Here is a 24295-nt window from a genome sequence, read left to right as displayed (position 1 = left end):
ACAGATATGTCAGCCATTTCTCCTGTAAACATGGCCAACCTAGCTTTTGTATTACACTACACGAAAACCAAAGTACTGGAACTAATTGGATTCTAATTTCTGCCATGGTAACTATCCAAACACCAGATAGGTTAATGTTTTAGTTAGTTAATTAAAGGAAAATTCAAGAGAAAAGAGGAGGCAGAAGAATGCTTTCATCACTTGTTGTGAACCTTAGTTAACTTATTGAAAATAAAATGATAACGATATAACAGAAGTCGCCTAGTAAAACTAAAATATACAAACCAATACCAGCTGCCTAGCCAGCAAGAGAACAGCAGAAAAGGAAAAAACCAACATGCAAAATCCTTAACTGAGCGCTAAGATTTCAAATGGGAGAATCTTACCATCATCTAATTAAGCCAATACAGAATCATTCATGTCCATGCAGAGATGCAATTGCTACCGCTGCCAGTTTTTGAAGATTTGACTTCACAACAGTGTCTACAAACATCTTTGTATCTTCACCTGTATTGCCCTCTGGTATGTCCACGATATATGACTCCAACACAATAGCGTAAACCTTGCCTTCCTTGTTGAACTCATTGACTGATGTAACAGACTTATAATTATTTAGCCTATGCTCACCACCAACGACCCTAAAGCTCAATATATGATTCTCATCATCCAAAATCTCTAGTCTTTCAGTGCTTGTAGAAGCTGGTAGGCCAGAAACAACTGTTACCTCTCTCACGCTGCCTACACCACCGTCACCAGCAGTCATGTTGCAACTCTTGATGAAGTGCTTGTATTTCTGTGGGTTGTCAAACCTACGAACAAAAGGCCACACAACATGAGCTGGTGCATCAATGCGCTGGGTTATTAGGGATGTGCATGTGTTGGGTGCTGGCTCAAATTTATGGTATGTGTCAATCAAGGGCTTGAGCTCCATATATTCTTCTTGGGTTAGGCCTTGTGGTGGCGGGGCTTGATCCGTATCCATGAGGGGAAGAGCTGGTACAGCATGCAAGGGGAACAAATGGGGATATAGCTAATGAAGAAGGAGGAAGAGATGGAGGTCTAGGCTCTCGGAAAGTCTGACGTTCGCCATCTTTAAATAAGAAGCAAGATGGGCGCTCTGTAAAAGGGTTAATCAATACTTTAATCACTCAAACAACACATATTAACGGGTGGTATTTGGAACTTGCATGATTCTGCCAGCCCTTTTAGTTTTCTTTATTTTGTGCCTTTGTTTGAAATGTCGAGCGAATCAAACTTTGACCAACCCTACCTCTTTTAAAAATTAACCTACATTTACTCAGATTTTTCTTGATTAATTATATATGTTCTCAAACAACCCTCAAACCGAGAATCCAAAATATTTTTATCTTGATTAGCACATAGTTAGCAATGGTAATTGTTGAATGTTCGGGATCCAAAGAATTAAGAGAATGGAAGAGGAGGAGAGAAGAGTAAAAGAGGGGGCGAAAGGGCAAAGACAAAATGAAGGGAGTTGTCGCAGTAGCTGAAAAGGCAAGCTGGAGATTCGTGGATCATGTGAGGAGTCTAACAAACTCCCGCGTGATCAATAACTTCACTTTGAAGCAGGATTCCCCTTAACTCACATTAATTATTATGATTATTAATTCCATGCATTACCACATCACAAATGTATTTGCTAAATTCCATGCAATCTGTTTTTTTTTTTTTCCCACTATTTATTCATGAGAAGAAACATTAGGTCTTACCACATCGCAAATTTCACTATTTGCAATTTTAATGTTTGATCTAATATTTAGATTTAATTATTAATCACTTCAATTTAAATAAATTTAGTTTTATTTATCTTTGAGAAAATAAAGTGAACTTTCTTTGAATTTAGATTCAAAAACATAATTTAAATCAATATGTAAAAGTTATACCAATAGAACCTAAATATTTATCAATATTTATGATTTTTTATGGGGAAATTACCTAAAATCTCTCAAGATTTTGCATTGTAAAACTTTCCCTCCCACATTTTAAAAATTACACTTTACATATAAAGTCAACACTAGCTTTAAAATTTGATGAAAAGACTAAATATCCCAAACTCGGTTTTTTTTTTTTCTTTCCCTTTTTCTTTTGTTTTTCCTTTCTTTTCCTTCCTTGTCTCTTTTGATCTCCACCGATCACCACAACCATCTCTTCCCTCTTCTCTACTTTCTTCTTTGTTTCGCTTCATCCGACCATGCCATCACCATAGTGAACCACCAAAGCCTTTAAATTGAAAGCCTCATTTCTAAATTGAAATGGGGTGGCTGAAATCAAGTAAGGTTGAGGTTATTTCTCTAGAAAGGGATAAAGGGAATTCTGCCAGTTTGAAAAATATGGCGCGCGAGTCAAATCTAATGGATGTTGGTTCAATAGAATTGATGGTTGTTTGATTATGGTGGTTAATTCCAATAAAAAGGTATTTTGTTGGTATGATGATTTTGGCTAATATGGTGGTGTTGGTTTGTGTGGTGAGGTTATAGAGGTGTTGTGTTCACAATAGTTGTAGAAAAAAAAAAGATAGGTTACTAGATAATGGGTTGTGTTGCGGTGACAGTTGATAGAGAGAAGAGATGGTTGGAAGTGGTAGGGCGGCTTATGGCAAGGCTACTTAGAGATGAGCAAGTAGTACATGGTTATTGAGATTGAGGTTAGTTCAAGTGGGTTTGGTTAGTGATGGTGAGGGAAAAGTGTGAAGGGATGGTTGTTGATGGTGTAGTTGATTGAAGAGAGAAGAGGGGGATTGGTGATTGATGATGAATGCACATTGTTGGTTGAGAAAAAGGTGTGGGTGGTCAGGAAAAAAAAAGAAGAGAAAAGGAGAAAACTAGTAATTGATGGTGAAGATAGGTTGTCAGTTGAGAGAGATGTAGATCAATTATATTTTTTGTTTTTTCTAGCAACACTTTGACATTAAATCAATTATAAAGGGAAATCTATAATTATCTTAGAATTTTTGTTGCCTATGTTTAACAACAATACACGTATTAATAAGTAAGGTGTAATTTTACATACTAAAACATACACTCTCTCAAACAATGAGAGGTTTTAACTAACCTTTTTATAAAAGTTAATCAAAATAAACATATAACTAACCATATAATGATTGAAGTGAATCCATATATAAAGGGGGGAAATTAACTAACAGTGCTTTGAAAATGAATATGAGAATAAGCGGGGTGTAATTGCAAAAACTTTAAGGACCCATCCGAATATATGTAAATGAAATTCAAAAGGAAGAAATCACATTTGCAAGTCAGTTGAAACAAGAGCAAAGAAGGAATAGGGAGAGACAAGAGGAGGCTGGCATGGAAAAACAGGAGCTGTAAGAAAATCAGATTTGTTAGGATTGAAAATGAAGAAAAGCTTTTTATACTTCTAATAGAAGGTTATGATAGCAAACCTATGCCCTCCCAACATAAACGAACGGCTGTGATCGTTTTCAATATCCACTAATGATTTCTTTTTCTTCATTTGCCCTTTGTTTTCGTATTTCTATTTTTTCTTCTTCTACTACTTTGCATAGTGGTAAATGCATCGCCCAAACCGTTTAAAGCCCCTACTCCATAGCATAGCATTCGAAGAAGCACAAACCTCGAAACTAGAGCTAAATTCGAACGGCTTCGTTCATGATTTCATTCGCCAAGCTTGACACACCAATTCATGGGCTCTACTCAGGCTAGCTCTCTTCTTGTGATGCTCCCACTCAAGAATGGCTTTCAAACAGGATGAGCTAATGTTACCACAAGATTTTAGAACTTGTGAGAGTTTAATCAACCAATTTCAAGCTCCTCTCTCCAGTCTCTGATATTCCAAGACTTGGTCCCCTCAATCAGAAGCCTCGAAATGCCCTCTAGATTACATGCTTGAGATGAGCAGGAGAGCAAAGCCAACAGCAAGACACGCAGAAGATCTGAAATCTTATGCACTGGAAAGAGCTGCAATGTTTGGAAAGAAAAACAGATTCAAATAACACCCAATTTCTTGAAATTTTTGTTTTTCATACAATTCAGGTTAGAAATTGCTCTGCATAACCAGGTCAATGTTTCAAGAGATTCTGTCCAATAAATTCTGAACATAATATATACATCTGTCCAACAGTAGCTGTAAAATGCCGTGACATTGAGCTGAGTTTTTCCAACGTTATTGGAGGAAAATCTTAAAATTGAAAAAAGAGATGCAATATGCACATGTTCATTTTACAAATTAATAAGACATCAAGTATGGGTTACTATGAATTATCACTGTAATTTCCAGCAGGACTGAACATATGATACAACAAAAAATCATGGAGAAGAATTTCTATCTAAATTGAACTCAAAACTGTCCCAGTCCAAGAGGAATACAGACTTGATCTGCACGGGTGAAAAAAGGCCGCAGCAGAGTGCTAGTCATATAAACTTGACAAACCACTTTATGACATATATGTATGGAGCTCATGAGTTATGAGGTACTTCGACCAACACACTAATCCGTTGTTTACCACTGTCTGATCGGAAGATTTCTCCTTTAGATCCAACCTGTATGTTGAAAGCACATGATCAAGTCTTACAAAAAAAAAAAAGGAGATCCAATAAATACAAGTAGATGGTCAATCCAACCAACAGCTACAAGTTGATGTCTAGACAATCCCATACTCAATGCTTACCTCGACTGCACTGTCAGGAGGGAACCACCGTAACAGCACTCCTAGATGCATTACAGCAGGAATTAGCTTGAAAAGCAGAGTCGTTGTCACCTGCAGGTATTTTACACAAGTTAACATCTGACAAAATGTGTGTGCAGCAACGGTAAATTCAACACATCTTGGGTATTTTAAATACTGACAGACAAAAAAAAATTGATTCCTCTCAGTTCACTTTTTTGGCAACTCAATGCCACCGGAAACTTCCTTCTTAAACAATGGAGATAGAAAAGCATTGCCTACTCTAATCACAGGTCTAGCTTCCAAAGGGCAGTCACAACTAGGCTGCACAAAGTTTGTCCATCATTTGAACTTCATCTTGTACTGTCACATTTATTTCAAGATGCATGGCAAGGGTATCAGTAACTTCTTGTCCCATGTTAATTGTTGTTTCCACATGCAAAAAAAATTTTTTTTCTAACAAAGATCAGTAAATAAAAAGCCACAAGCATGTAGCACATGTCCACATTATATCAAATCAGTGTCCCTTGTCCACATCAATCTCCAGAGTAAAAATAAGCATCAACCACAATTGTAGTCTGAATTGCACTTTTCACTTCATGCAGTGGGAATTTTAAACTGAAAAGTGGTGGATGCAAAATTCACCATCCTATTAGAAGAAAAGAATAATCTAAACGTGCAGTTAAATTGCAGGAACAACTTAAACTAGAAAAATAAATTATGTTTTCTGAGACCAACAGTTAAAATGCACTAGGGCAAATCAAACCCCAGGCTAAAACAAATGGCAAACACATCTGTAAAGCCCACAAACTAAAGTAAAACAAATTGCCATACCAAGCTAAGGGCTGTTGTCCCAAGAAGCAGCAGGTAAAGTTTTCCCTGAGAATGATCAAATTATTAGCTTGTTAGCTCAGCAGTAGCTTGTAATCTCCAGAGATTCTCTCAGCATGACTCAAGGCCAATTCCAGTAAATATTACCATGGACCACCACCATTAATAAATAATATAAAATTTGACATGGTTCATACAAAATTCTCAAAGCCAGGAGTTCTCTATTTAAAAAAATTTCCAGATAAAATGTAATAGTACCAGTTACCTCAACTAAATGAAGATTAGAAGCACGGCTAAGAAGAACAAAAGCAAATTCTCCTATTTGAGCCAAAGACATTCCAACCTACACATTTATACGATATAATTAGGTTTCCTCAATCAACAACCGGTATTCTTGAAAGCAATAGAACCAGTAAGCCATCACAATATCTTACAAGAAGTGATGTCTTGTTGTTGTAACCAAATCCCTTCACAACAGCAGTGATTATGGCTGTTTTTATGATGATGACCAATATAACAGATGCCAGTAATATATCAACATGGCTCCAGAGAAAATGAACATGGATCAGCATTCCAATGCTGGCAAGGAAAAGAGCAGCAAAGAAATTCCGAATAGGTTCAATCTGCACAAGGAACAAGCTTCATGTGTGGAGTAACTGAGATAGCACTCTGGTACTGGTAACAAATATCAAATGTCAAAAGCTTCAACAAAATAAAAATTAAACTATTGTTGCAAGGATGAACTGTGACTACATTGCATGATAGCATTGTGGTTTCACACATCCACCGTAGCATTTACTTATTCCAAAATGCATCCCTGAAGAGCACCTCAAATACACAGTCTAGTATTCATTTAGCAGAAACAAACAACATTTTCTACACCTATGAGACAAGGATTACCTCTATTCATTACTGAAAACAACAACAACAATAACAAGAAGTCCAAATTCAGTTGAGTCAACCAATCAGATTAGAGTAGCATTTCATTGCTGGATTCTAGTGCCATCATGGAAAGCCTAACTAATTTCAAGAATCTCCTGATGGTAAAAAATATTTACATTACTAAATAAAGGAGAAGGAACCACTTCTGTGTTTCATGGTCGGAGCATAACCTCAGCTGCTGCATATATTACAGAATACAAATACATGCACCTTCACAACTTCCATTGACAAAATAGCACACTAACTTTAACTTGCTTGTTCTAGTGTATACACTTACTTGTTCTAGTGTATGCTGAGCAAGATCAGTTGTTGATATCATCACCCCAGCAGCAAATGAACCCAGTTCTAGGCTTAGACCAAGCTTATCACTACTCTGGAATATTATATATATAAAAAAAGGAGATCATAGTGTCATTTAACCTGCAATGCAAAGAAATTGACAGAGATAGGCAGCTTAAATTATCTCATGAAACCCTTTAAGATGCAAAGTGAAGCAGAGAATGTAAGGACTTTAAGGAATGCAACACATTAAAGCATTACCAGCTGCAACCAAAATCAAATAACAATAACAGCCCAATTAACTATGGTTGTATGTGGCATGCAGATACACACCACTCTTAAGTTGTCATCTATCTTTGGGATTCTCATCCTCTGAAGGAACCCTCTAAACCAGATGCCCAACGCACCGAGATCCAATATCTTATTTTTTGGTTAGAAAAATAACCATGTTCAAAATGGAATAGTATTCTGGGATCTGCTATTTCACTTACAAATTAAGTATTGTTTCTACACATGGCATATCAACAATTTTATATATCATACAGCGTTTCCTAATAAACCTCTATTCATGAGCTTAACTATAATACAAGACTTCATCACCGTGATGAAACACATTGGACAATTAAAGCCCAACATATCACAATTCACTGGTTCGAATGCTCTAAATACAACTCTTTCATGGCAGCTGTTTGATTTCTGTACATATATAGGAACCAAAATGAAACAAAAATACAACTCTTTCAGAGCAACTGTTTGATTTCTCTACATGTATAGGAACCCAAATGAAACATAGCAAGCAAGCATAGAAGAGAATACTTCTAGAGGTATAACAAAAGCAGATGAAACATACCCAGGCCACAAGCAAGCAGAACGCGACTGATGCTAATTGATAGAGTTCATTTGTCTGCAAAAATGCATTACAGTCTTGATAAAAAGTGCAATGTAGCTAAAACACAACACAATTTTTTTCAATAAGCCCACATCAGAGTAACTTCAAAAAAAAAAAAAAACTTAATTATCAAATAAATGCGTACCTGTGATGACAGGCTCATCATCAATTTAAGAAACCATGGAACCCAAGTGCAAGATAATATAGACAGAACAGCCAAAAATGCAATCAACACCACCAATCTGGAAACAAGAGGGAGCATATTATAACAGATAAACAGCTTTAATGAGCACGCATGCATGCAAGCTAACTCCAAAAGACAAAGTTGACAGCTCAAGTTAATTAATATTTACTTACACTTTAGTCATGGACATTAGTCCTTGAAGAACGCCAGAAGTTCCACCTAAAACAGGAAGCAGTGCAAACAGCAAACCAACTGCACAGTCCTGGAAGGTAAAACAATCCAAAGACGCAAGTGGTAGAAGGAAAGTTCACATGGATAAGTTGAGTGCCAGAAAGCGATAGTGAAACAAAACAAACAAAAGAGAGAATTGAAGAATGAGTGAAAAGAACTTCAACCTGCAAAATAAGAGTTCCAATGGTAACTTGCCCATGAAGAGCATTAGTAGAATTCTTTTCCATCAAGAACTTCAATACCTGCACCAAACCATGCACCTTTGAGATCATGGCGTTATATCACAAATTCTATGATGAGAGGTAGTCCAAATGATTCATGACACATTTGGATAAGGTTTTTACCACAGCTGTTGAAGACATCGAAAGAAATGCACCAACAAACACACCCTCAGAAGACTTGCCACCACATAACTGCAAACAGCATCCAATCAGAACTGCAACATCAAGAATGAATAGATGTGTGCAATATACCCTACATACCAAGAAATTACAAATGCAACATGCTTTGTAGCAAAACCAATGATACAATACCTCCACTGTGCATGCACCACAATGGCAGGTAAGAGCTAGAGATTTTACTACTGCCAGTGGGTTTAAAAGAGAATTAAAACTTTGAAACATTGTGATAGAAAAGATGCACATTTGATCCAATTTTACAATGGAAACATGCAGCAACTACCATAGGCACTAAATTAGGAACCATCATACATATTCGAACTCTAATCCCATTACTCCACTGGGTAGGAAAGTGGCATGGGGGCATTATAACAGTCAGTATGGTCAAAGCCTGATACCAAAATCTAAGAGCCATAAACTATAGAATGGGAAAAGAGAAGTTAATGCTGTATTGAGTATGGGATCATTTCTATAACTGTCATTCATTTAAATTGTCAATTTTTGGGCCAAGAATTGCATACCTAAAATCATTTCTTATTTCTTCAGATAGAAATTTTCTAGAATTCAAGCTTTGTTCCTTGTGATTTGGTTAAATAATCAATTGGTGTATGCTTTGGTAAAAGTGGTCTTCACATGTTAAGGGAAACTCAGCAATATAATTGCATATAATTTCTGAAACAATAAGTAGATTATCATATCATGGCTGTAATGCCACATAAGAACATGAATAAAATAATTTCAAGCAGGCCACCTACAACAGCAACTGCTCGGACAACTCGAAGCTGAAATTGAAGAAGATGAATTTTAGATATAATTTTAATGAAAAAAAAAATCATTAAGAAAGAAGAAGAACAGAGTCAAAAACAGACTTTTGTTGTCGAGAACTCCAGGCCCAAGGCAAAAAGAAGAAAAATTACACCAAATTGAGCCACCGTCTCAACCTGGCATGCATGCATGTAAAACAAGTCAATTGTGAAGTTGGTAGAAGAAAATTAACATTAATAACATGGCAAGCTATGCCATTAAAATTACAAAATTGCAACAATTGCTTGGAAATTTGTTATTGTGTTGGCAAAACATCATAAGAAGATAATATGGCATCTTGTTTACAGCTGCAATTATGACAGAGGTAAATCATTTAACTGCTGGTTGCAAAAGCTATATTTAATACCCTCAAATCATTTGAGAACTTTTTGATGTAAAGAACAATCTCTGTTAAAACTGTGAACGGTAAAGGTGAATTATCAAAACTTTAGGAGTTAAGACTAAAATAATCTTCACAAAATAATCCATTTGTTATTACTGCTGCATTATGCATTCAGAGCCTGTCTCATTAACAAATTAAACTAGAGCACTAAGGCAAAGAAAGAATTGTTCAGAAATGTTTTAGGGGAACTGGCAGAGGAATGCACATCTATGCTACATACTTGAACCATTTCACTGACAAAGTTGAACCCTCCAGGACCAATAATAGATCCTGCTAGCAAGTATCCAGTAATGACCTGCAAAAATTTACCGCTAGAAACAGTGATATAAGAGTGGCATGATAAGATGGTACAACTTAACGAAATGGAATGCTCAGACATTGAATTATATCCTAGCATTGCAGTGAGTCATGAACTAAGCAGAGATCAAATATAATCAGACCGGTTGTCCAGCACAAGCAAATGCAATGCCACCACAAGTTGCAGACACAATGACGACAACCAAATCTGATATCAATCTACAAGGCAAAAATTTCAGATTGATTACCAGCTGAGTAAGAGAAATAAAATGCATCATAAGAGATTAGTACACTTACCGCAAGTCTAGCTGCAGCACTGGATATTTTGATTTAAAATTGGATATAATGAAGACATTATCCTGAAACAAACAATTATTTAGCAAGTATAATACTAATAATGTCACCAACTCCGGAAAGCTTCCAATGAACCAATGATACCTTTCGATCAATCAGTGTTGGGGTATCTTCCGCTCCATTATCATTGTCCAAATTGAAAACATGTTGAAATTTAAACAACCTAAAATGAGATTCACGAGAGAAATTTTTCAAATGATACAGCAACAATATATACCAAGTAAATGCAGAAACAAACTTAAACATCAAAAAATAAACAAGAAAGCCACTAATTACAAGACAGAAGCTTATACTTTTCCTCTTTCGAGTCATTTTTCTTCGATTTAACTCTGGCAACAGTTTCCAAAACTGCCTGAGCAACACAGAAGGTATCAAGAAGAAATGTTCAGCAAAAACTTGTTCCAAATGAATTCAAACAAGGGGAGAGATAGAAGCTCAAAACCAAGCAGACTTTTTTTAATGCAACTGATAAAATTTATGATGAACAAAAAATAATTAAAACAACAATAAAAATAAACACAAGAGAAGAGAAGAACACCACCATTGCGAGTGTTTCTTGCCATGGTACATTTTTTCGATTAGAAAAGACTTGATCAGAATCTCAGATAATTCATAGGAATTATAAAAGCATGAATTTGTTAAAGAAATTAGACCATAGCAAAGAAACAAAAAGAATGGCATTATCTGACTGCTTAAGTTACATTATGCCTCAATCACTGATTTTTTGTTGAATAAACCCCTGTTACATCCATAAACTAATTGCTTCAACAGAGTTGAATCAATTGCTTCAAAATCTGAGAAGAATACAACACAACCAACCTGCTGTTCTGCGACGCTGTTGTTGAAGCTTCCAGCATCAGTTGCTGCCGATAAGACAAAATAGGTAAGGGAGGAACCATGATTAGCTAGATGTTATAAATAAGCATGCAAAGCTCCGGTGATTCGTCTTTTGCGCAAACAATAACCAACATAGCAGAATCCCCGTACAAATTGAATTGTTCGACTCTACTCTATTGTCATCTACCTTCAATTTAAAATGCAGGACACTATAGCATCGTGTCACTATAGCATCGTACCAAGCCTAAGAATTAAAATTGAATAAGATTTAAAGGGAAAAATTTCTCAGTAAGACTGACAATTCCATGGAGTTTTCGACTCTGAGATTTTGAAAATGAGTCTAAGAAGGCAAGATCTAATCCTCTATATATCAACCGTCAATAAAGTACAATTCACCAAAATGACACTCAACGAATCTCAAGAACTAACTAGTCACAAAACAACAAGAACAATAGCTAACTAAATTAAGAGTGATTTAATACTTCTTCAACGCAAAATATAAGAACTAAACACTAAAATCGAGAAAAACGAACCTTCGTTTTGATCATTTTCAGTGAACTCTTTCTCGAGAGCTTTATCGATGATATCAGCGAAGCTACTGCCTTCTCTAGGTTTAGAGAGAGAGGTGTTAGAGAATGAAGTGTTGGCGGTGTACTCGAGCCGATCTGACTCGTTGAGTTCGTCAGCGAGTGAGAGCGAAGCGAAACAGAAGAGCAAAAAGATGAGTTTGCAGAGAAATGGTTCTCTTCTCAACATTGCTTAGAGGAGAAATAAATTTATTTATTTATTTATTTATTTTGGTTTCTCTTCTGCACTACTTCCTCTGTGTGCTCAGAGAGTAGTCAATTGGTAGTCATGAATCAAATATGAAGCGAACCGGTGGCGAAGATCTGATGCTCCTGTTTGGAGGTGAGATGTTGTTCTTTTAAAAAAAAAAAAAATTCTAGAAACTGGTCCTCTTCTCTAAAACAAATGTTCATGTGGTCAAAATTTGGATCAAAAATTTATTTTTATTGTGATTTAAAGTTTGAGTTATGTAATTATTAATATAATAATTATTAAAACTTATATAATTATTATTTTAAATCTCATAAAATTAATAAAAATGCACCTGAGATGATCAAACATCTATATTAATAAATAAATAAATAACACATTAAGTGCTAAAACATTTGACAATTTCTTAAACTTTTAAGTTTAAACATTAAAATTAAATATAAGAATGTTTATTCATAAATCGATTTTTACTGCATGTGTTTTTTAAAATTGTTAAAAAATACTTTTAATTGTTGAAAATATTTAGTAATTTTTCTCTAGAACATATGCTTGAAAATTAATTTTACTACGAACATGTTAGTTCAAACATGAATGTCAATTCCGGTAACTTCGCTTAAAGCATTATTTTAAAATAATTTAACTCCATTATATAAATATATTTTTAAAAAAAGAATCATATTTCTAAGGAAATACCTTTAAAATTGCTATAAATAGATCTATTTGGATGAATTAGAGTTAGAAGCATAAACAATAATAAATATGTGTTTGTGATTGTTGATAATTTTACAAAATATATATGAATTTATTTTTAAAATCAAAAGATAATAAATTTATAAAGCTTTCAAAGAATGTTTAAAATGAAAAAGGTTTCTCAATCATAAACATAAAAAAGCGATCATGATAACATGGATTTATAAGTGATTTGTTTGAAATGTTTTGTGAAGAAAAAGGATATCACCATAATTTTTTAACATCTAGAACTCTTCAACAAAATGAGGTTGTAGAATGGAAAAATATATCTCTTCGAAATATGACGAGAACTATGACGAGAACAATGTTAAATGAATTTGATACCCCTAAATGTTTTTTATGCAGAAACTATAAACATATCTTGCTATGTTTTAATTCGTGTTACCTTGAGACCGAAGTTGAAAAAGATTTCTTATGAGCTTTAAAGACATAGAAAACCCAACATCTTATATTTTAAAGTTTTTTATTCAAAATGTTTAATTTTTAACACCAAAGATAATTTAGATAAGTTTGATTCAAAATCTAATATTAGTATTTTTCTTGATTATTTCTCACCTAGCAATACTTATAGAATATATAATAATAGAATATTTTGTCTTGAGGAATCTATGCATGTCGCATTTGAGGAAACTCAAAATGATAATTTTTTTTAGATTCTAGATGAATTAATGAAAGTGTTGAACATTTGAGTCTTAATGATAAAACCTTTATGAAGGCTAATAATGAAAAAATTAGATAAAGACCTACCAAATACAAACAATCAATAAGAGATGTTAAGTAATTCTTTTGTGCCACCAAATGAGCTAAGCTATGTAAGCTCTTATCCCTCCAAAGTAGTGATCATTGGTGATCCATTTGAAGGAACTAAGACTAAAGCACCTCTTAGACACATTAATGAGCATTGTGTATTTGTTTCGCATATAGAGCTCAAATCCTTTTTAAAAGCTAAAGAGGATGCAAATTAAGGATGAAATTGAAAATATCTGAGACCAATGACCAAGTTGAAAAACTTGTTAAAATTATAGGGTCCTTTTAAAATCTTACAAGGGCAAAATTGAATTAATTCTTGAAATCAAAATTCAATTAAGGACTTAATTGATGAATTCAAAGATTGAGGGCTGAAAAAAAAAGAAAAAAGCTTAATAACCTAATTGAATCTAAAGTTGCTAAAACAACATAGTTTGATTTAAATAAAATGATACATTTTGACCAAAACAACATGTTTTGATTTAAAATTATGTTTTTTTGGTCAACATAAAGTAAAAAGAAAATAGCTAAACAACACGCCATTTGACATTGTTCATCTTCTTTAAAAAGAACCCGAGAAAGTTGTCATTAATGCCACTTTTTAGGCCTTTTGTCCTCTCTCATCCCCTTACAAAACAAGGCAAAAAAAAAACACATCACCCTCACGCTCTGACACTGTACTACCTCTCTAACCTTGTACCTGTTGGTTTGCAGCCTTGTAGCTGTTGCAATAAGTGGCTAAAACCTTTGACCCAACTAGCCTTAACAACCTAGTTTTGATAGTATTAGGTTGTTAGATTATGGCTAATAGTTAGGATCATTTCTAAGTGAATCAAGTGCCAAAAATCAAGCCTGGAAGGGATCTTAAACATCTTATTCACCCTCGATAAACAAGGGTAAAGCTAAGGTGAAGAAAAGAGAGAGAACCAAAGGAAAGAGATGAGGAAAAGGAGAGGAAAAAAAAACAAACAAAAAAAAAAAGTATCCATACCCCCATATAACTACATATACTAATTCAACCAAAAAACTAATTCATTACATCATTATAAGCCCCCCCTTACAAACCATCCTTCTCCATCATATACCAATTAAAAGCTACACCAACAATTAACATTCTCTATCGTTGCTTCCATCCTTACCAATAGTTCCATCATAAACCACCAACGACACCAACAAGAACACCACTAGCCTACTTCCATCCCTAAGACAGATAACTACTCCTTGCTTATTTCCCATGTCACAAATCCTTACATGAAATAAATCAATACATTGTAATTAAATGAAAATTGATGTTGATGTTCCTTCTTTTCTGCTGAAAGATGCACATGGGTTGGGTTAGTTGGTAAATAATGAGGTTGGACCCTCATCCCATCTCAACCTGTTTAGCTGAGTTGGATTTCAAAAAAAAGCTTTTGGGTTATTTTTTATCCAACAAAATCATGTTACTTGAGCTTGAGCCCAATCTATACATATGGGTTTGGGCCCATTAAGCCTCATTTCATGATGCCGGGCTAAACACAACTTAGACTTAAAAATGTGTTTGGCATGCTCTCTTTTTACCAAAGAAAGGTTTTTTTTTTATCCTTAAGGTTGTTTTTTTATTTTTAAAGATGAGATGGATCTTGCTCTTTCAAATCTCTTTCCTCGTCAAAGTTACACTATGGAAGGAGAAAAAACACGAAAAGGGTGTTTGTTTGACTGGAAAGTGGTTTCCTGAAAATTATTTTTCAAACTTTTTTGTGTTTGTTTATTTTATTAGAAAAGTTGGTTAACAAAAATATTTTTTAGTCAGAGAAAAATTTGGCATAATTTTCAGGAAAGTATTTTTCTTTATTTTGGGCGGAAAAACATTTTTTAAGAAGTTGTGAAAAATTTAGAAATATCATATTATTTTCTCATTATATCAAATTTAATTCCTCAAACTTTTGATTGATATATATTTTATTTGAATCTTTAAAAAAAAAAAATTCATCCCTTAAAAATTGATTTAATTTGATTTTTATATTAACTTTGATCCTCATTTTTATAATTGTTATTTGCTTTTCTCTTATTATTTTTTTAATTGAAATTTTTTATCTTTCAAATTTGATCCTCATTCTTTTGATTGTTACTTATTTTATTTGAAATAATTTATGAAATTGTAATTATTATTATTTTAATTTCATCATCTTTTAATTTTTTTATTTGTTAGATTTGATCTCCATTATTTTGATTATTATTTATTTTATTTGAGATAATTTATGAAATTAATTTTTTTTTCAATTTCATTTTCATTCAATTATTTAATTTATAAAATTTGTTTCTCATTATTTTAATAAACTTAAAAAAAAAAACATTAATAAGCTATTTTCAAACTAATTTTCTATAACACAATCAAATACTGAAAAAGTTTTTTCAATTTATTTTTCATGATAATGTAAAACATCGAAAAATAATTTATTTTTCAGGAAATTACTTTTCTTTGAAATTATTATTATTATTTTTTTTAAAAATACTTTTCAACAAATAAACATGATAAAATGATAAAATGATGTTAGGTAACATCTAGAAAGAAGAACGGTAAGCTTCTTACAATATTTTCACATTTCTTAGGGATCCTGCTAGCTTGTGATCGACGGGCACCATTGCCCATTGCTAATTGCTCAATGGCAGTATGCTGTAACCCGTTTGGATATGGCAGAGACATTTTCTTTTAAAGATCTTAAAGAGGCAAGATTTAGATTGCCAGGTTTATATTTGCAGAATTACATCTGATAAATTTACAGGAGAGATTAATGCCACCATTGTGCATTTTTGTGTCTCTATTGATGGATATACGACCTTTCATCTTAGCATCCGTCATCAACCTACTAGTCTTGATTACCATTTTCAGACAATGGAATGTAACGGGAGTTAATCTGTCATTAAAATCAGATGTGATGCTGGAAGTCTGCCACTGGGACTGTACGGAAGTGTTCTTTGTACATAATATACTCTGGAGGCTTGTGAATTACTGTACACAGTTGCTTCATGATTTATTGGCATCAAAGACGTGACATTCCTCCTGATTGGGTATGGATTAACCATGTAGATCAGACGTTTAAGTAGATTTAAAGGCTTGTCTGCATGCATTTCTGTTGAGCATTTTCCTTTTCTTCTCAGCATGGCGGAAATCTTGTAATACCAGCTGATAGATTCCTGCATGAGGTAGCATTTAAGTGCAAGATATTCTTCTGTAATGTGCAAGGGTTGGAGCAACGTAACAAGGAACCTTTTATTTGGATGAATGCAATGAACCTTCGGGGAATCAAGTTCCTACGAGGTTTCATAAGTTGAAGATTGTTCCGTGAAGCAACTGAAGTACATGCTTGCCCTAAATAAAAATCAGTTCTTGTTTTTGTAGTTAAATCTTCTCGAGAGGAGGCAGAAACGCTGGTTGAAATCATCATGTTAACGTTCCAGGAACTGATTTTTATTATCTACATGACGAATTCAGAACATCTCTCGCAAATTTGAAAAGCTACGTTTGGATGAATCTTGTCATGCAATTAACTTAAATCCCTGGCAATGAGGTTTTGATCTGCTCTCTTGATTTCTAGTCCCCAGGTAGGAGACAACACAGCATAATAAATATTCAAGTAATGCTCTCAAAGGTAAGTTTTCAAAATCAGCAAAGAACATTCAATTTCATTTCCAAAACAACCCTACAATGAGTTCATTTTTTCATGATGATGGGGCAGAGATTTCTCCTAGCATCAACACGACTTCCATGGTGTTGTGACTGTATTTGGCGTTATAAACACTTACAAACAATATACTGATTCAACTTCATACCCAAATCAACGCCATCAGCATAGATTGCAGAAGTTTTAGCATTCTAACAGGCTTTTGAAACAATAAGTGCCCAACAAAAACCACACCATAAGGAGGAGAGAGAATGAGAACAGGCCAACTAAGAAGGGCCAGCCAACCAAGACTACACCTGTGCAAAGCACAACTGCGAAAGGAAGGAAGGATCTGACTATGGATTTCCAATCTATCCAATGCCCCTTGAAGAGTATTAGAACTGCCACATCTATCATGTTCCAATCCATTGATCCACCATAACATAACCGATTCAGACAGTTGGCAACAAACGAATGACAGTTGCATGTGAAAAGATTGTATGTTTTGTGATCAAAGTGACGCATGCTTGACTGTAGAGCATCATCCCATGTGATCGCAGTCCCATGTTCTGAGTGCTTGTAGCCATGCTTGCATGTGTGTCCAGTTAGGTTTGGCGGAAAGCAACACTAATTTTACAAATCATATCGCAGAAAAAAATTGTTAGTGGATCAACTTGTAGCACCTCTTTCATATAGTAATGCGGGAAAGAAAAGAAAATAAAAAAAAATGACATAGCAGGAGTACTTGATAAATTCATAATTGCAACCAGTTATTTTGAAAAACAAGTTGGGTGTATCTCAACATCAAGACGTGGCTAACCAGAGAAATCGTTTTATTCAGTCAACCTGACCTGACATCTTTTAGGTTTATAATGCAATCTATGAGCATGGATTTTAAGTCCTACATTGCCATTAACCTACTTTCTCAACAAATGGTGACAACAGTCATTGTAATTGTGTCTTTGTGCATGCATATGCATGGGTGCATTAGACGGAGATGGAGATAATACAAAGAGTATTCATGAACTAATAATACCTGTTCTCTATCAAGTTGAAAATATCTAGCAGCAGCACCAAAAGAAAAATCATCAACATTCACAACATTGGATCCTGAAAAATCTAAAATAGTTCCATCCTCTCTGCAAATGCCAACATGTCCAATGAAAGGTGCCAACCATGAGACAACTGGGAGTGGAGTCCAAATAAGACAGCACGGAAACTTCGCTTTCTTTGGATCAATTCCATCAAGAGGCCACAGTTCATGCTGAATTCTTGACGTGGAACTCATATGCTCAACATCGTAAGCTCCTTTTAAATCCATTGCAGAAAATTGTCCTAGTGACATCTAGCTTTGGTGCACTTTCTATGATGAAACACTGATGTGCAAAATTACACCCTCAGATATTGAACCTGTTACAGTACAACCAAGCAGATAGTTATCATATATCACCAACAAGATGGTCTCTTCAGAAAAACATGCCAAAGTCCTGCCAAGAATTATATATGAACAAACACAAAATGAAGGCTCCTAATGACCTTTGAAAAAACAACTGTGAATTCTCCAAAGTAAAGAAAGAAAGAAACAGAACAAGCAGCAGAGAATTTCCAAAACAGAAAGAAAAATCAAATCATTTTTATGAACTATACTGCAATCCATTCCATTCCTCTCGGAAGGTGCAGTCACAAGCAAGTGCAGAGACTGTTATATAAATATGAATCTTGGACGCTTATGGCAAACTGCCTAAGTGCTTAGGCTATACAACCAGGACATCACCCCCTACCCTCAGTTGTAGATTTTGCAGGATTCTAAAGAAACAGCAGAGTATAGCATGCTAGACGCTACTTGATGTATCTATATGAACAAAAGGGCTTTATTCATAGGGAAACATTTCAACCGGCAGGGAGCATTTAAAGTTCCTGAGTTCAAGCTTCCTCCCGAGTCATAAAAAATGGGCAACTATTAAGCTCACGAGCCTTTAGTTAAACATTATTTTCTGGACATTTAAGATGAGATATAAAATTTTCTATACATGGCATTAAGATATATTACATTACTGTGACATATAATCGCAAAAGTGAAGTCTGACATTTTACTGTTTGCTTCATCTTATGATCACTGCATAAGAGTCCACAACTAGGTAATAACTAGCCCAACTGGCTGCGCATTCTTGTTATATATTGTTGACAATTCCTAGTATCTTAAAGTTTGAGGAAATTAAGTTGGTAACCAGCCAATTCTCTTGGAAGTTCTTCAGTTTGAGCCCCAGCAACTCCCCTTCTGGTAAAATAGTTCTGAATTTCTCAACCTGGAATGACCGACAATGGGAACCAATATGCAGATCGGGAAATTAAGAATAAATGTTTGTATCATAAATTTTGTGAAATTTACTAATAGCTGAAGCTTTTGTAACTATTGGAAACGACAAACTAGCTATCAAGGAAAATATTAAAAGAAGAAACAAGTTTGCTTAAATGAAAGCATCAAATAGTCCACACCATGTCCACGAGTGAAGCATGTCTCTGCATTCTCTTTTTCAAAGCTGAAAGGAAAAGGACCAGCGTCTTAACATGGCTAATATTCTAGTCCAACTATAACTAGTAATCATAAACTGCACTGCATCTAACCATACCAACCAGCATTTCATATTAGGCTGAGTCAACTCCTAGTTCAGCAATCCTCTTTATGTGTTAATCACAATTGGAAAGGTTTTAGAACACCAATATAAACCATGATGCCTTATGTCTAGCGGTCAAACAAAGCAGGAAAACCTGTACAATCTTTAACCATTACCCCCTTTTTTTTTAATTTGAAACAGACAAAAGAAATCATTGCAGTAATCAAAGAGTAAAGCCCATCCTAGATAGTTGGGCCTGCTACAAGATATTTTAGCATCTAATTTCAGCTATATTATTATTTATTGGTAAGTCATCCCAGTTAGCCTTGAGACCAATAACCATAATTTTCTATGGCCCCCTCTCCTAGTATTTGTGTTTGGTAATGCATATGGAAGTGCTATTCAAGGTGTATATAGGCTGGAAAAGCATCAAAATTGATGTTTTTTTTTGGGTGCTTTTGGATGGTTTTTAATATGCTGATACCAAAATCATCAAAAAGCACCTGAAAAATATCAAAATAGATTGTTTTTCAGCCAAAACGCATTTTTGAAGAAGCACCTACAAGGCATTATCAAAACACACGCTATGACTGCTTTCACTTATCTTGCCATCATATATCATAATTCATTAAATAGAAGCACATTTTGAAGAAGAAAAAACTCCTTTTTCAATTGAAAGTAAAAAATATATTGAATAGATAGAGTGTCACCAGCAGCAAAAGTATGTGGAGAGAACCAATCTCTTCTCATATTCAGATCCCCTGTTTTTACATTTGAAGAAAGGTCGCCAAAAGAACAAAATTTTCAACAGTCTGAACTCTAAACTCTAGCATGGCTAAAACCATCTGCATGGATCTCTAACCCCATTAATAACAATTTAGGAAGAACCTTCCTGAATTGCTAGGAAACATCAATGCAGAGTTCCAACTAGTATTTTTCACGAGTAATGAAACTGGAATAAGGCACTACTCCACATTCTCCCTAAAGTGTAAGAACAAATCAATAATCCCTACTCATAGTCTACCATTCATCAGAAGCTCTCCTTCATAAATGAATTGTTGTTCAATATATCCAATCAACTATTGATGAATCAGACAAGTAACAATAATAATTGGAAGACCCGAACTTTTTCTATAAACCCACATACAAAAAAGCCTTTCAAATTACAAATATCAAAATAGATTGTTTTTCAGCCAAAACGCATTTTTGAAGAAGCACCTACAAGGCATTATCAAAACACACGCTATGACTGCTTTCACTTATCTTGCCATCATATCATAATTCATTAAATAGAAGCACATTTTGAAGAAGAAAAAACTCCTTTTTCAATTGAAAGTAAAAAATATATTGAATAGATAGAGTGTCACCAGCAGCAAAAGTATGTGGAGAGAACCAATCTCTTCTCATATTCAGATCCCTGTTTTTACATTTGAAGAAAGGTCGCCAAAAGAACAAAATTTTCAACAGTCTGAACTCTAAACTCTAGCATGGCTAAAACCATCTGCATGGATCTCTAACCCATTAATAACAATTTAGGAAGAACCTTCCTGAATTGCTAGGAAACATCAATGCAGAGTTCCAACTAGTATTTTTCACGAGTAATGAAACTGGAATAAGGCACTACTCCACATTCTCCCTAAAGTGTAAGAACAAATCAATAATCCCTACTCATAGTCTACCATTCATCAGAAGCTCTCCTTCATAAATGAATTGTTGTTCAATATATCCAATCAACTATTGATGAATCAGACAAGTAACAATAATAATTGGAAGACCCGAACTTTTTCTATAAACCCACATACAAAAAGCCTTCAAATTACAAATATCAAAATAGATTGTTTTTCAGCCAAAACGCATTTTTGAAGAAGCACCTACAAGGCATTATCAAAACACACGCTATGACTGCTTTCACTTATCTTGCCATCATATCATAATTCATTAAATAGAAGCACATTTTGAAGAAGAAAAAACTCCTTTTTCAATTGAAAGTAAAAAATATATTGAATAGATAGAGTGTCACCAGCAGCAAAAGTATGTGGAGAGAACCAATCTCTTCTCATATTCAGATCCCCTGTTTTTACATTTGAAGAAAGGTCGCCAAAAGAACAAAATTTTCAACAGTCTGAACTCTAAACTCTAGCATGGCTAAAACCATCTGCATGGATCTCTAACCCCATTAATAACAATTTAGGAAGAACCTTCCTGAATTGCTAGGAAACATCAATGCAGAGTTCCAACTAGTATTTTTCACGAGTAATGAAACTGGAATAAGGCACTACTCCACATTCTCCCTAAAGTGTAAGAACAAATCAATAATCCCTACTCATAGTCTACCATTCATCAGAAGCTCTCCTTCATAAATGAATTGTTGTTCAATATATCCAATCAACTATTGATGAATCAGACAAGTAACAATAATAATTGGAAGACCCGAACTTTTTCTATAAACCCACATACAAAAAGCCTTCAAATTACTAACCATTTTGTAACCAAACAAAAACAACCTAGAAAAGTAGGAAGATCAAACCCACATTCGAGAGAGAGAGAGAGAGACCTGCAAAATCCTTCGAGGCTTGTGAAAAGTAGCATGGAGTAAAATAAATGAATAGAAATCTTTGCAAGTGATGGTATGATGATTGTCCTAATTAAGAAATTCATATGAAGCTTCCTTCTCTTTTGAGGGTACGAAGGAGTACTGAACCAATAGATTCAGTACGTCATTACTATTGTCGATTACAGAATTTAGAATCTGTTATCGGACCCATCTGCATCCTGCAGCAGTAGGTCTCCAAGTGACAATTGCACGGAGAGGAAGAGCTGAAGCTCACACTTAACTTGAGAAAACCAGCCTGTATGCCCGTGCTGTGATGCGGGGAGACTTTTCTTTTTTAAATGTAAAAACAAAAAACAAAACTAGATTTTAGAAAACTCTTTCCCATTATTATTAAACGTGAAATTAAATATTTTTTATTTATCTTAGTAAATATCAAAATAATACTTTTATATTTTTTTTATATAATTAAAAGTTAAAAAAATAATGAATATAATGAATCATATTTAAAAATTTTAGATTGAATTCGCATAAATAATTTATTACTAATATTATTATTTTCATATTAGAAATATAATAATTTAAAATAAATTATTAAAATTCAGATAAAATTTTATAATATTATTTAATAATTATATAAAAAATTATAATAATATTTAATAACCATATCAAAATTAAAAAATTAAAAAATTCTGGGAGTGTAAAGAGAAGGGGTCAAATGTATCGCTTGGGCCCGCAGTAACAGGCCCGTGTGGCTGGCTTCGTTTTATTCCCGACAACATATCAATTATTTAAAAATAATGATGGCACTGCGACCAACGTGCTAGCCTATACTATGACGATGAATTATTATAAAATGATTTAAAAAAATATATATTAAGAGGTCCATAAAAAACCACAGTTGTGTGAAAAAAAAATAAAAAAAGAAGGAAGAAACAAGATGACGTGCAATCCCCTGAACTGAGTCTGTGACAAGGAAAAAAAGTTTACCAAACTCAGGCGGAGAGAGAAAAATTGATTGTTTGTCTTTTTTTTTTTTTTTTTAATGTTTTAAAAGTATTTTTTAAAAAATTTAAATTTATTTATTTATTTCAAATATTAGGTGTCGTGACAAGACATTTTCACATGATAACATATGTATGAGAGAGAGAGAGAGAGAGAGAGAGAGAGTGTGCATGCATGCATGTTTCCATGTTCTGATACAATGAACGGCCACTTTCGGTGACGCAAGAAGCATTGTCCGTACGTACAGTATCTTTGCTTTGACCATCCCATCCCTCTCCTTGTCCCCATAACGTTTCTTTAATAAAACATAACAAAAAATCTTGGTGGTTAGATTTGGTTGCAGTTAGAGTTCTTATATAATAAATTTGTCACGTGAATGTAACAGTTATTTTTTCATTACATTATACTTAGAGTGGTTGGTATTATAATACAGATTTTTTAAAAATATATTTTTTATTTAAAAATATATAAAAATTAATTTTTTAAAATATATATTTTTTTATTTTTAGCATTAGCATATTAAAACTATAAAAAACACTAAAAAAACATATCAATTTAATATTTTTTTCAAAATAAATATAATTTAAAAAGTATAGAACAACATAAGGTACCACACTCCTAAAATGTAATTGGAGGAGAAAATCAATTTGTAAAATTTGATGGGCCTCCTTCTTCAATAATCAACAAAAACCAAAACTCATTTGAAAAATATTTTTCACTAAGGTCCATTTGAACCATTCACTAAAATTTAGCCTTTTTATTCAAAAATTTTAATTTTAAGAGCGTTGAAGTCTTTTCATAATACTCATTAGTCATTACCAAACTGATAAAAAATAATTAAGTTTTTTTTTCTTTCAATTGCAAAGTGAAATGATTGAAAAATCTTTAAAAGCAAAAAATTTAAAACTATTCTCAATGACATTTTTGTTGTTTTACAGTACCTTTTTTTTTTTATTATTATTATAATAATGCAAGTTAAGGAATAATTTGGTATTTAACCAAATATAAAAAAAAGTATAAAACATAATAAAGCAACCAAAATATCTTTAAAAGCAAAAATTCTACAATTCATGTCAAAAGGCTTTTTCAACTTTTCATAA

The 24295-nt window shown here is 33.7% G+C and overlaps 3 protein-coding genes across 7 annotated transcripts; all 3 read right to left on the bottom strand.

The window, feature by feature from the left end:
- Nucleotides 1-205: 205 nt before the first annotated feature.
- Nucleotides 206-1191, bottom strand: LOC118046013 (abscisic acid receptor PYL2). The gene has a single exon (XM_035054764.2). It carries the CDS (start codon nt 980-982, stop codon nt 413-415), a length of 570 nt encoding a protein of 189 aa, XP_034910655.1. The 5' UTR covers nt 983-1191; the 3' UTR covers nt 206-412.
- A 2986-nt stretch (nt 1192-4177) lies between these two features.
- Nucleotides 4178-12019, bottom strand: LOC118046012 (K(+) efflux antiporter 6). Of its 3 annotated transcripts, XM_073406349.1 has the most exons (20): nt 11640-12018; nt 11089-11132; nt 10563-10621; nt 10354-10432; nt 10213-10274; nt 10059-10134; nt 9839-9913; nt 9281-9352; nt 9111-9193; nt 8358-8427; nt 8178-8255; nt 7956-8044; nt 7744-7840; nt 7560-7613; nt 6708-6803; nt 5923-6111; nt 5754-5831; nt 5492-5536; nt 4661-4750; nt 4178-4532 (listed from the first exon to the last, which is right to left on the bottom strand). In XM_073406349.1, exons 1-20 carry the CDS (start codon nt 11860-11862, stop codon nt 4449-4451), a joined length of 1743 nt encoding a protein of 580 aa, XP_073262450.1. In that variant the 5' UTR covers nt 11863-12018; the 3' UTR covers nt 4178-4448. The 3 variants fall into 3 exon arrangements, with proteins under 3 accessions (XP_073262450.1, XP_073262452.1, XP_073262451.1); XM_073406351.1 differs by lacking the exon at nt 10563-10621 and having other exon boundaries at nt 11640-11806; XM_073406350.1 differs by lacking the exons at nt 9111-9193; nt 9281-9352 and having other exon boundaries at nt 8358-8426; nt 11640-12019.
- Nucleotides 12020-17013: 4994 nt separating this feature from the next.
- LOC118046010 (protein REVERSION-TO-ETHYLENE SENSITIVITY1) lies at nt 17014-22528 on the bottom strand. Of its 3 annotated transcripts, none has more exons than XM_035054760.2 (3): nt 22171-22528; nt 18061-18434; nt 17014-17651 (listed from the first exon to the last, which is right to left on the bottom strand). In XM_035054760.2, exons 2-3 carry the CDS (start codon nt 18367-18369, stop codon nt 17229-17231), a joined length of 732 nt encoding a protein of 243 aa, XP_034910651.1. In that variant the 5' UTR covers nt 18370-18434; nt 22171-22528; the 3' UTR covers nt 17014-17228. The 3 variants fall into 3 exon arrangements, with proteins under 3 accessions (XP_034910651.1, XP_073262520.1, XP_034910650.1); XM_073406419.1 differs by having other exon boundaries at nt 18061-19330; nt 22194-22528; XM_035054759.2 differs by having other exon boundaries at nt 22194-22528.
- Nucleotides 22529-24295: the final 1767 nt, after the last annotated feature.

The sequence above is a fragment of the Populus alba genome, chromosome 18, assembly GCF_005239225.2.
Source record: "Populus alba chromosome 18, ASM523922v2, whole genome shotgun sequence".
Lineage (NCBI taxonomy): Eukaryota > Viridiplantae > Streptophyta > Magnoliopsida > Malpighiales > Salicaceae > Populus > Populus alba.
Note: the sequence above shows the minus strand (reverse complement) of the source record. Positions and strands in the feature narration are given on the sequence as shown.

Bases quoted from the DNA above. Each gene is read 5' to 3' on its own strand.
- LOC118046010 (XM_035054760.2), bottom strand. From the start codon at position 18,369: ATGTCACTAGGACAATTTTCTGCAATGGATTTAAAAGGAGCTTACGAT. The intron at 17,652-18,060 runs GTATTATTAGTT...TTGTAAAATTAG, and splicing joins TTCAACTTGATAGAGAACAG to TGTTGCTTTCCGCCAAACCT.
- LOC118046012 (XM_073406349.1), bottom strand. From the start codon at position 11,862: ATGTTGAGAAGAGAACCATTTCTCTGCAAACTCATCTTTTTGCTCTTC. The intron at 8,045-8,177 runs GTTGAAGTTCTT...TTTACCTTCCAG, and splicing joins TTGGAACTCTTATTTTGCAG to GACTGTGCAGTTGGTTTGCT. The intron at 7,614-7,743 runs GTACGCATTTAT...GCATTTTTGCAG, and splicing joins TGATGAGCCTGTCATCACAG to ACAAATGAACTCTATCAATT.
- LOC118046013 (XM_035054764.2), bottom strand. From the start codon at position 982: ATGGATACGGATCAAGCCCCGCCACCACAAGGCCTAACCCAAGAAGAA.